Source organism: Capsella rubella, unplaced genomic scaffold (assembly GCF_000375325.1).
Source record: "Capsella rubella cultivar Monte Gargano unplaced genomic scaffold, Caprub1_0 scaffold_3, whole genome shotgun sequence".
Classification (NCBI taxonomy): domain Eukaryota; kingdom Viridiplantae; phylum Streptophyta; class Magnoliopsida; order Brassicales; family Brassicaceae; genus Capsella; species Capsella rubella.
In genome coordinates, this window is record NW_006238921.1 from 7146197 (window position 1) to 7158484 (window position 12288).

Sequence of the window (12288 nt, forward strand, 5' to 3'; positions counted from 1 at the left end):
CAATGTTTTAATAATCAGTCATATTTAGTAATAGTCATTTGTTTTGGTTGAGTTTTTTCCTTAATTGCTTAAAATAAATATAAAATAAAATAAAAAGGTTTATTTAACCTCCATGCGATCATCATCAATAGAAGAAGAGAGTGTGATAGAGACGAAATGGGTTCATCATCATCTCCATCCCCAAACGACGCCGTTCTTCTGGAATCAGCCCGCCCCTTTCTCCGAGGAGAGCTTGAGAAGATCGATCCCAAACTTCCGTCGTTGATCGCCGTCCTCAAAAGCGTCGGTGCCGGCGAGTGTTGGCACAAACACGGTAGCTTCTTAGATCACTTGATCGACATCTACAAGATCCTCAAGCTATGGAAAGCTCCTGAATCCGTCTGCCTCTGCGGCCTATTCCACTCTGCTTATTCCAATTCCTATGTCAATTTAGCCATTTTCGATCCTTCTACAGGTCGTGACGTTGTCCGTGATCATGTCGGTGAAGCTGCCGAGTCGTTGATCCATCTTTTCTGCGTTGTGCCAAGACAAACTCTGATTCACGATGATCTTTTGTTTAAGTACTCTGATCGTGAGCTCGTTGAGCATCTCCGCTGTTCCGAGGTTTCGTTGAGGAACGCCAAGGAGAAAGGGGTTTTTGATGGAGATGAAGAGTGGAGGAAGAAGATGAATGGTTTGGTTCCTGAGAATGGTGTTGCTGTGAAGCACATCAAGACAGGTGAAGAAATCATTGTTTCGAGGAGGGTTGTTGCTGTTTTCTTGCTGATGACTATGGCCGATTTTAGTGATCAGCTTTTTGGGTTTCAAGATGAGCTCTTCTGTAACCATGATGGGAGACTTGAGTTTAGAGGGAATAACGTGACTGCGTTGTGGCCTGGGAATGGGAAGCCTGGGCTGTGGATGAATTCGAATTCGAGAATGGGAGCCATTTATAGTTTGATTGTGAGAGAAGAGGAGATTTTGATGGAGCAGAGGAGAAGAGTTTCTGGTTCTGGACTTGTGCTGAGAAAGGAGAGAGATGAGGACATAGACCTCGTGTTGCCTCCAGTTTTCAGCTTCTGTACCAAGGTACGATCCAGATACTTAAAGTGGTGTCTTTTATGTAATTTTCATGTCATGATCATCATGTTGCTGTGTCTAGGGTTGTATCTTCTTTAATTAATTTAGTAGCTTTCACAATTCATAATGAGAAAAAAAGATGAAAACGACGAACATAGACTGAGTGTTTTGGTTGCTATTAAGAATTTAACTGAACCTTGAGTTGTACCTAGTGAGCTGATTGGTTTCATGTCTAGATCATTGTGTTGTCTTGGATTGTGTCTCCTATGGTTTATGTACTTTAGTGATATGAAGGTAATAAAAAAAGAGTGATTCTTGGTAGTAATTACTTCATTATCAAAGACCAGTCTCAAGATTTTCAGTTGTTATCAAGGATATAGTTAAGCTTGTTGAGTTCTTGATAACCACATATGTAATGGACCGACAGGTATTGGATGCAAAAGAGCAGATAGAAGCAAGGGAGATGTACTGGGAAGTTGTGAGCAGTGACACAAGCAAAGAAGGGTACTTGGAGAGAGCAGAGGAGAGATTGTTGGGGTGTATTGAGAAGAACCCATTTGTGGGAGAGCCACATGTGTTGTTGAGTCAAGTGTATTTGGGAAAGAAGAGATTTAAAGAAGCAGAGGGAGAGGCAGAGAAAGGGCTTCTTCTGCTGTTGCAATGGGGAAGTCCTTGGGACAAGAGGATGTCATGGGAAGGTTGGATTGCTTGGGTTAGAGTTCTTCTCATGAAGTCACAGGATCAATCTTGGCCTGATGTTTCTTGGGGTATCTTGAACTTGGGTCTTGTGCGCTAATAGGATTTATTGTTCACAACTTCCACATCCTTAATAGATAAATTTTTAATAAGAGATTAATAAAGGAATCGATGTATGTATATCAAGTCTTCTTGGCATTGGTATGTGTAAAATATTAAACCTTTCGGTCACGTTTTAGGTTGTTGTCTCTCGGTTCTACTAGTCATTGTCATCTTACTTATCAATTGTATTGGTTTATCATGTGTTCTCCTAATCATTATTTGCATTATGCTGTACTGCCTAAACTGTAAACAGCGTACACAACGATTAACCAGTGGAAGACTGGCATTACCGTACACATAAACCAAAATCATATTTCCAAATCACATGTTAGGAGGCTTTGTTTACCGATTCAAGGCCACAAATGAAAAAGCTTATCTTCTCTTTTGTTTTGAGATTACTGTGATAACCAAATTCAAGGCCACAAATGAAAAGCTTACTTCATTGGAAATGAACATAAGAATATACATTTTTCAAAAAAAAAAAAAAAAAACCCATAAGAATATACACAAGAATGAAGAGTGTTCATTGGAAAGCTTACTTCATTGGAAATGGACATAAGAGGAAACAAAAATGAAGAATTAAATGTTGTCTATATACAGTCATCATAGAATACCATTCTGTTGTCATACATTACGTCATCATGTATGGTAAATAACGAATAAATAAATCTAACCTTGGCTTTGATGTAGCTTTCAGTTCCACACACTTCCACAAACTAGATGCTAAATCTGGTAACTAGTTTTAATTGCTTGGATGCAGAAGAATGACACACTTTAGTTTAAGCCAGCCACTTTAGAGGTTGGAATTAAATTAGCGGTTTTCGACACGGTTAGGAATTAAGACTGAACCGGAGAAAACCAGCACTGGTACGATTACAAAACCCTTGTAAGACTCCGCCTCTAAGCTGAAGAAAACCCTTACTTCTCCTCTCTTACTCTTCTCCCTTCCTTTTTTCTTCCCATTTCTACTGTCGCCGTAAAGGATATTTCATAGGCGGTAGCGGCGGCGATGGCGGATCTTCTACCACCTCTTACGGCGGCACAAGTCGATGCTAAGACTAAAGTCGATGAGAAAGTTGATTACTCGAACCTCCCTTGTCCTGTTCCCTATGAGGAACTCCACCGTGAAGCTTTCAGTTCAGTATATCCTATACCCCTTCTTTTTTTTCCGATCTAGAATTTTGTTTCGTCTTCTTTACTTAGCTTTCATTAGGATTTCATTTGTATTCCCGGATATCTCAATTCGTTGGTTTTTGTTTTGATCTGGAGATAAAATGAGTGTGGCTTTGAGTGCATTGTATTGTCCTTTAAGAGATTTAGCTCTCTTCTGTTTGTATTAGTTAAAGTCGACCACTTAAGGGTACTATCTTTTTTAATTGTTCCCCATGAATCGTTTCAAGGTCTTAGAGATTTACATACAGTAGAAAACGATATAATATGATTAAGAATGCTCAATTGATCCGGATTAGAATTTGTTCACCGTGATTTACCTCATAGTTTGGGAAATCCAATAATCAAGTAGAACTAGATAAGAACAGCTTGTAGCCACAGAAAGTTTGTGAATTGTTATTAGCTGCTCCTAATCTTTCAAACTTATTCATGCTGCTTTTTTTTTTATGTTTGAAGTCATATGGAAATCGTGAGTGTCTCCCCTAATGGTTTCTTACTGTTTTGATGTCAGGTTTTAGCATTTAGATTTTGCTTTTCTTGGTTTTTAACTGGTTTGATTTTGCTTTGCAGTGTCTTTAAAGGCAGACAATTTTGAGGGCTTACGCTTCGACTTTACCAAGGCATTGAATCAAAAGTTTTCTCTCAGTCACAGGTAATACGATTATGTTTACAGCTATTGGGAAAGACATACTTCTATTAGTGTTCTTCACTAAGCATGATTTTTACACAGTGTAATGATGGGGCCAACCGAAGTTCCTTCTCAGTCCTCTGAAACGATCAAAATCCCAACAGCCAATTATGAGTTTGGTGCCAATTATTTTGACCCAAAGGTAATATTTTTGGTGATCAGCTGCTTTCATGTTCTTATTGTCATGAAAGAGATGAAAATGACAGTAAATATACAGTTGATGCTCATTGGAAGGGTAATGACTGATGGTAGAATGACTGCGAGAGTGAAAGCGGATTTAACTGATAAGTTAGTTGTGAAGGCTAATGCTCAGGTATGTTGTCTATGATGTAGCTGGATATTACATCCATACTATGCACATTGTGGTTGTCATCTTTGTTTGCTTCCTTTACCAGATAACAAATGAGCCACATCTTTCACATGCAATGTTCAACTTTGATTACATGGTAAGAAAAATCTCTATATTTAATAATTTCAGAACTTTTTGATACACCTTGATTATAATATTTGGTTCATTGAATTTCTGAAGTCTTTTTTTTCTCACATTTATGTAGGGATCAGACTACAGAGCTCAGCTTCAGCTTGGAAACAGTGCTCTAATTGGAGCAACTTATATCCAGGTAAGTTGGACTTGTCCCGTGCTACTGCTGAAACTTTGTAGATTTCTCAGTGTGTAGTCAAATAGATAGGGAAAGAAAGTTTACTACCCATCTCTGAATGTTTAACCTTGTACTGTTTGTCTTTATTCATCTAGCTGTGACATAGATGAGAGAAGAACCTCGAGTCGTTCTATTAAACTTCATGCTTTTGGTCATGCTTAGTGTATTGGTTTTAGTAAAGTTTATCATTTATCTGCCTGTGTATTGGTTCTTTCTATTCATTACACTATCATGATATTTATACAGAGTGTTACAAACCGTCTATCCTTGGGTGGTGAAGTTTTCTGGGCTGGTGTGCCTCGAAAGTCGGGAATAGGATATGCTGCTAGATACGAGACAGATAAAATGGTAGTGCTTCTTCTCAGTTAATTTATTAGACAGCTCACAGTTTATCACTTCTCTTTTTGTTTCAAGCTATTTATAAACTGAGAGGTTTGAAACCTCACTTTGTAGAAAGTAAATCAGTGTTTTTATTGGTGGACACTTTCAGTTTATATACCCATAGCATTTAAAAACTATTCTTGACAGGTTGCTTCTGCACAAGTTGCTAGCACGGGTGCTGTTGTTATGAACTATGTTCAGAAGATTTCAGATAAGGTGATGTACTGTTTTCATTTGATTGCATATTCAAACCTTATGATATAAATCATGACATATTCATTCTTTTTCATGAATCATGACACATTATCAGGTTTCACTTGCCACTGATTTCATGTACAACTACTTTTCAAGAGATGTTACAGCTAGTGTTGGGTATGACTACATTCTTAGACAGGCAAGTAACATTACTGGACTGTAATTGAATTGAAAACAAGCAACAAAAGAACATTTGAAATCTGTATGGCTCTAATAATCTGGGTATGATTCAGGCTCGTGTGCGGGGGAAAATCGATTCCAACGGAGTTGCATCCGCTCTCCTTGAAGAAAGATTGAGCATGGGACTCAATTTTCTTCTGTCTGCAGAGGTACAAAATGGTCAATCTCTAGTTACATATATTCTCTATGTAAGTAAATGGATTTGCCTTTTTAAAACTCTGGTTTCGTTATGTTATGTTTCAGCTGGACCATAAGAAGAAGGACTATAGGTTTGGTTTTGGATTAACAGTTGGTTAAAGGACGGGACAAAAACCGCAGACAAATAAGCCTGGCGCACAGAGCAGAGATTGCAGCAGTAGTTGGTTTCAGCTGCAGGATTTCTCTTAAATTTATTCTATATTTCAGTTTAGGCTTTTTTTGGCGAAGTTGAACAAAACAAAGGGGTAACGTTGTGTTGTTTATTCTGAGGTTTAGGATTTGTTTCCAAGAGCATTTTTATAAAGAAAGAAGAAGCAAATGAGGTTTTTGTTTTCACTTCCTTTGCTTTAAAGATCTCGTGAAACTTCCGAGAGCGATGTATCAGTTCCCTTTCAATTAAGAAACGAAAACGAAGTCGTTTCGCTCCTCGTTCATTATTCTGAAATTTTGTTTGTTTTGGTGTTCTTTCCGTATTTGCTATAACATTTGGCGGTAACAAACAAACAAGGGTTGCGATTAAAAAGCACTGAGAGTATAAGAGAATTGAATTTATCATACGACTGGTTCGAGTAAAAACAAATATATTTCACGAAATTACTGACGTGGAAATATTAGATTGGTGGAGAGATTGTTTCGTTGAAATATAAGATGGGCCGAGAGACGTCACTGTGGGCCGAGGAAGTGAATAATTTGGCTTTTAGTTTTTTACATTGAGAAATTGAAAGTGTACGAGAGGGGTTTTACTCATCATTATCATCCATCTCTTTCATCGTCGTAACCGCAACATTTGTGACGGGTTCTGAGCTAAAAAAAGAAAAAAAAAAAGCCCTAATGAACAGTGGCGTCCTTCTTCTCTAACTCGCTTCTTCCTTGGTACTGTTTCCTTCCCTCCATTTCCGCCATATTTTCCGATTCGAGCTCTGTTTCTTCTTCCTCTTCTACTTTTGTGTTTCTGTTTTTACTATTCTTACTTTTTACTTCATCGTGTAGGGTTTTACGTCTCCAAATCCCCCGCCATTGCTTGATTGTTTCCATCTATGGTGTTTTTTTTTGCTTTCGGGGGTTGCTAAAATAGTTTCGATTACAGTGAATAGGGTTTTGTTTCATGCGATTGTTTCGTTCGTCTCGTCCATTTCGAGAATAGTGCCAAGTCATCAACCTTGCACCATTTCTAAAATCTAACTTGTTTGTGATGCTGTTTGTTGATTTTTTTCTTTTACGGTTTAGGAAGCATTGGTTTCGAATCTTAGTTCAAATGGTGGGTGTATATAGATAGCTACAGATCGTCTGATTACGTAATGGATTTGTAGTGTTTTCATTTGGAGAGTAACACCATTCTCTTGCTTCGCAGGCTGATTAGGTTTCTGAAGAGACCTAGTGCTGATTCTTCTGGGGAGACTGATCTTATGATGGATTCTGCTATTGAAATTAGTTCAGGTAGTGATAGTGATGAGGAGGTAATTAGGCCTGTTAGGCCACCGCCTCAAACCAGGACAGATCCCCCATGGCTAGCTGGTATACATTTTTGACATATCCTTTGTCAATTTCTGTCTTTCTTTTGATGTTTGTTTTGGTAGCTTTATGGAGTAATCGACAATGATGCTGTGTTTTTTTCCTTGCAGCCAGGAGAACCTTTCCTCGAATGATCTCACCTACAGTGGATAGTCATGCTAGGGCTGGAAATACTAATCAGGATCCGCAAAATGGTGCCTTAAGTGCTGCCTCTCGGCCTGGAGTCTCTAAGCCTTTTACTGGGAATAGTCTGGCTAAGGCCGCTGAAGATACAAATCAGGCTTCTCGCAGTGGTGCCTTAAGTGTTGCCTCTCTGCCTGGAGTCTCTATGCCTTTTACAGGGAATAGACTGGCTAAGGCAGCTGAAGATACAAATCAGGCTCCTCGCAATGGTGCCTTAAGTGTTGCCTCTTGGCCTGGAGTCTCTAAGCCTTGTACAGGGAATAGTCAGGCTAAGACTGGTGAAGATGTAAATCAGGCTTCTCGCGATGGTGCCTCAAGTGAAACTTCTCGGCCTGGAGTCTCTAAGCCTTTTACAGGGAATAGTTATGCTCAGGCCGCTGAACATACAAATCAGGCTTCTCGCAATGGTGCCTCAAGTGAAACTTCTCGGCCTGGAGTCTCTAAGTTTTTTTCAGGGAATGGGAGCACTGTTAACTCGAGAATTTCCAATGCTTTTGATGCTGATTATGAGACATTGTCGTCTCAGCAAGCTCTCAGAAGGACCCTTCCACCCTCTTTTAATTCCCCTTTCATTCCTTCTACGCATGGCGCTAGCAATACAAGTAATGCTAGTAGGAGTCGCTTTAGTGAGGATTATAGTCGTCCAGCTCTGTCACCTGTACGCAATAAGAGTAGCTTTGGTGATCATAATAGTGGAGCCCATGCTGAGATAGGAATTCATCGAGGTATAAATGGGGTTAGGATCCTGCCTCCATCAGTGATACCTGGAACATCTGCTTCTGTTTTGCATCATGCTGGTTCAAGTGATGCAGTGCACAGGTTTGGCATTGATGAAGATAGGAATGCTGAGATCGATGAGAGGCTCGTCTATCAGGTCGCACTACAGGTATTCGTCCTCAATCCAACCTTTTTTTTTAAATGGACTTCAACACTTGGCTGTTCTTCTGTGCTTGCATGTCTAAGTTATTGTTGCGCCGTGTACCAGCTTTAGAGTTTGCTGGGGCTTTTGAATCTGTTGATATGATTGTAATAGTGAATATGGAGCAATAAAGGACTCTAAAGCTGGCGTTTTTCCTTCTTTTTTTTTTAATCAAGGCTCATTTCTTTTTGTTAAATATTTGTCAGAGATTCTTGGGTCATTACACATTCTATAAGCGTCTGTATGTCTAATTGATGCTTGAGTCATTACTACCATGCTGAATCTACTCAATCTTATACTCAGTATCTTAAATTAATAATGCAATGAGCTGCATTCTTAATTCTCAATTTGGAGAAATAATGATAATTTGGATCATTGACTTTCTATGTAGCATTTATTTTTCGATTGAAAGCTGGTGTATTGTTTTAAGTGCAATTTTGATAATCAAGTACTTTAATCCTGCAGGATTTGAATCAACCCGTGACTGAAATCGATCTACATCCTGGTACTCTTTCAGTTCCTCTTATGAGGCATCAGGTATTAGCATATTTAAATTCCCATTTATTGGCAGTTGGTATTGGTTTGTTTACTAAATGGTACTGTTCTTCAGAAAATTGCATTGGCATGGATGTTTCAGAAGGAAACAAGAAGTGTGCACTGTTCGGGAGGCATACTAGCAGATGATCAGGTCACATTTGAATATTTGATGGACTACCTTGACCTATAATTATCTGTGATGGTGTCAGTCTGTTACATTGATATTTACCTTGAACTATGTAACGTCTATTCTGCAGGGACTTGGTAAGACGGTCTCGACGATTGCTCTTATCCTAAAGCAAAAGTTTGAAGCACAATTGAAGTCCAAAAATTTAAGAAATCAAGAAACTGAGGCATTGGTCCTGGATGCTGATGATGAGTCAGATAATGCAAAACATGAAAGTGGTAGTCATGTAAAACTAGAGCTCAAGGTTTCAAGCAACAGTGGTGGTAATGATGAGAATGGCAGTTCTAATATGGAGAAAGCCAAAGATATAGAAGTAAATTCCTCAACACGGGCATTCAAGTGGAAGAGACCAGCTGCTGGTACATTAATTGTTTGTCCAGCGAGTGTTGTAAGGCAGTGGGCTAGAGAACTCGATGAGAAGGTTTCTGAAGAATCCAAACTTTCTGTGTTAGTCTACCATGGTGGAAATAGAACCAAAGATCCTAATGAATTGGCAGAATACGATGTGGTTGTGACAACTTACGCTATTGTTACAAATGAAGCTCCCAACAAGCCCTTGGTGGATGACGATGAGAACGATGAAAAAAATATCGAAAAAAATGGTATTGCCTCTGGCTTCTCCAACAGTAAGAAACGAAAAGGCACGGTCAATATCAATAAGAAGAGTAAAAAAAGAGGTAGAAAAGGCACTGACAGTTCTTCTTCTGAGCCTGATTGCGGTGCTATAGCAAAAGTTGGGTGGTTCAGAATAGTACTGGATGAAGCTCAGACAATAAAGAATCATAGAACACAAGTGGCAAAAGCCTGTTGCACTCTTCGAGCCAAAATGAGGTGGTGTCTGTCTGGAACACCAATACAAAATACGGTTGACGATTTGTTTAGCTATTTCAGGTTTCTTAGATATGAACCATATGCAGCATACAAGTCATTTTACAATACAATCAAGGTTCCAATTTCCAGGGATACTCCCCAAGGTTACAAGAAGCTTCAAGCTGTTCTAAAAACTATAATGCTGCGCCGTACCAAAGGTACTTTAGTGATTAATTAAACACCAATTTGGTCTTCACATCTGTGTATTTTTCTTTTTCATTTGTATTTTGATATTATCTGTTCAATGGCAGATTTTTACTTTGCTCCTTTTATGTTCTTACGTAGTTGTGCTGCAATTGATGGTTTCTGATAATTGTTTACTGTTCTGCTATCTATAGGAACATTGCTTGGTGGAAAACCCATAATTGATCTACCTCCAAAGAAAATTAATTTGAACAAGGTTGAGTTTTCAGTGGAGGAGCGGTCTTTCTACACGAAGCTTGAAGCGGATTCACGTTCACAATTCAAGGTTTTCCTTTTCTTCCTCTACAAATTATCTGCTCATGCTTGTTTTACAGTTGATGTGCACTTTTTTGGAAAAGAAGATACGTTTGTAGCAACTAAATGTTTCATAAATATGACCTTGTTATGCAACAGTTTTATTGGAGTTGATGCACATGTTTCTTAATTTTTTATTTTCTTTTTGTTGTCAATTAAATATTTCTGCGCATGCGAGAGCAGAGACTAGTGGCTGTACCCGATTAGATGATAATTCATTTTCTCTGCAGGCCTATGCTGCTGCGGGAACTTTGAGTCAAAACTACGCAAATATTCTTCTGATGCTTTTGCGACTACGACAAGCTTGCGACCACCCACAACTTGTGAAAGGATATAACTCGGATCCTGTTGGTAAAGTATCAGAAGAAGCAGCTAGAAGACTCCCGATGGAAACTCGAATAAGACTGATCAATCGCTTAGTAGAGTCATCATCTGCCATCTGCTATGTCTGTGATGTAAGTACAGAGTAATTGAGATATAGCATGTCCTCTGGCTCACTATTCTCTAGTTCATAGGTTTTGACGTCTTGTCCTCAGTATCTTGACTTATATTTTTTTTTATTCCATTTTTATTTGCAGGATCCACCAGAAAACCCTGTTGTTACGCTATGTGGCCATGTATATTGCTATCAATGTGTTTTAGATTATATGACCGGGGATGAGAACATGTGCCCTGTACCGAGATGCAGACAACAGCTTGTGCATGATGTTGTTTTCTCTGAATCTTCCCTTAGAAATTGCATTACTGATGATTTGGGCTGTAGCACTTCGCATGATAAACGTCTCGATAGATCAGTTTTTCTAGAAAGTGAGTTTAGTTCATCAAAAATCAAAGCTGTCCTTGATATCCTGCAGTCGCTTTCCAGACAAGATAGTACAAACTCAGCACAGCGTGGTCAAATGCCTTCTTCCTCACAGCTACAGCCATATGATGATGATGATGTTACCATTATAGAGCCAATGAGTCTACACTCATCTTCACCTAGCCAGGGGGGCATAAAGACGATAATATTTTCTCAGTGGACTGGTATGCTTGACTTGGTTGAGGTGTGTCTTCTTGAAAATGGTATAGTATTCAGAAGATTAGATGGAACAATGAGTCTTGCAGCAAGAGACAGGGCGGTTAAAGAATTCAGCAAGAATCCAGATGTAAGTGATGTGAATATTTTAGATATGTTTTCTAAAACAATTTACTTTTCGTTTCACTGAAGCATGGAATGTTCATGGAGTATTAATATTGAAGCTCTCTAAAAGCGCAAGTTTTACTAACAGGTAAAGGTGATGCTGATGTCTCTAAAAGCTGGAAACCTTGGGTTGAATATGATAGCTGCATGTCATGTTATTCTCTTGGATCTTTGGTGGAATCCAACAACCGAAGACCAGGCTATTGATCGTGCACATCGTATTGGACAAACTCGGCCAGTGACTGTAACTCGCATGACTGTAAAAGATACAGTCGAGGATAGAATTTTGGCTCTTCAGGTAATCTCCAAACTCTATCAGCTCATTGTGGGTTCCCTTTTTTATGGGTGGAATATGAAGACTTATGAATTTTGACAAAACGAGCATATCAATTTCCTGTCATATTTTCTTTTTATCAGGAAGAGAAAAGGAAAATGGTTGCATCTGCCTTTGGTGAAGATCATGGTGGAAGCTCTGCGAAACGTCTAACAGTAGACGATCTCAAATATCTGTTTATGGTGTAGACTACTCGTTGAATTCCCTAGGCGTAGCCTTGTAACCGCCGTTTGAACTAGGTTGCTTAGTAAAATATATGGGAGACGAAGGCCAGAATTTTGAGCAGGACGAAATCTCTAGCTGCACTTGTAATTGATTTGGCTCTCCTAGGACTTAGTGTTTTGGTTTTCTGAGGGTTTGAACTCACCAGTCTAGGCATTTTTATGTTTCCAAGGTGCATCGGTTGGAAACAGGCCATATGTAAATAACAAAATCTTTTCATGGTATATATATCGGGTAGGAGTTTGACCTTTTCATGTTTCCACGCTGTTGTTCATTTCATGGCTCTCTCAATATATCATGCATTTTTAACAGCTTTACAGGCTCAGTTATAATCTGGTAGGCTCAGTTATAATCTGGTAATATTAGTTTTGTGAGGGTAGCCATATACCTTGAAAAGACCCAGGCTTGTTCTTCCATGGTGCATGGTTTAAATTCTGACAACTGAAATAATGGGA

The 12288-nt window shown here is 38.9% G+C and overlaps 3 protein-coding genes across 3 annotated transcripts; all 3 read left to right on the forward strand.

Annotated features, from left to right (window-relative positions):
- Positions 1-130: 130 nt before the first annotated feature.
- On the forward strand, positions 131-2091 carry LOC17890652. Its single transcript, XM_006297674.2, has 2 exons — positions 131-1068; positions 1487-2091. Exons 1-2 carry the CDS (start codon positions 157-159, stop codon positions 1853-1855), a joined length of 1281 nt encoding a protein of 426 aa, XP_006297736.1. The 5' UTR covers positions 131-156; the 3' UTR covers positions 1856-2091.
- Positions 2092-2783: 692 nt separating this feature from the next.
- On the forward strand, positions 2784-5822 carry LOC17892146 (mitochondrial import receptor subunit TOM40-1). Its single transcript, XM_006298045.2, has 11 exons — positions 2784-2993; positions 3598-3679; positions 3758-3857; positions 3933-4028; positions 4111-4161; positions 4270-4335; positions 4621-4722; positions 4903-4971; positions 5066-5149; positions 5244-5339; positions 5434-5822. Exons 1-11 carry the CDS (start codon positions 2867-2869, stop codon positions 5485-5487), a joined length of 927 nt encoding a protein of 308 aa, XP_006298107.1. The 5' UTR covers positions 2784-2866; the 3' UTR covers positions 5488-5822.
- Positions 5823-6167: 345 nt separating this feature from the next.
- Positions 6168-12093, forward strand: LOC17893579 (helicase-like transcription factor CHR27). Its single transcript, XM_023785909.1, has 12 exons — positions 6168-6261; positions 6379-6646; positions 6740-6903; positions 7011-7969; positions 8468-8539; positions 8613-8690; positions 8797-9754; positions 9935-10065; positions 10325-10549; positions 10673-11242; positions 11366-11575; positions 11695-12093. Exons 3-12 carry the CDS (start codon positions 6795-6797, stop codon positions 11797-11799), a joined length of 3417 nt encoding a protein of 1138 aa, XP_023641677.1. The 5' UTR covers positions 6168-6261; positions 6379-6646; positions 6740-6794; the 3' UTR covers positions 11800-12093.
- The last annotated feature ends 195 nt before the right edge of the window (positions 12094-12288 follow it).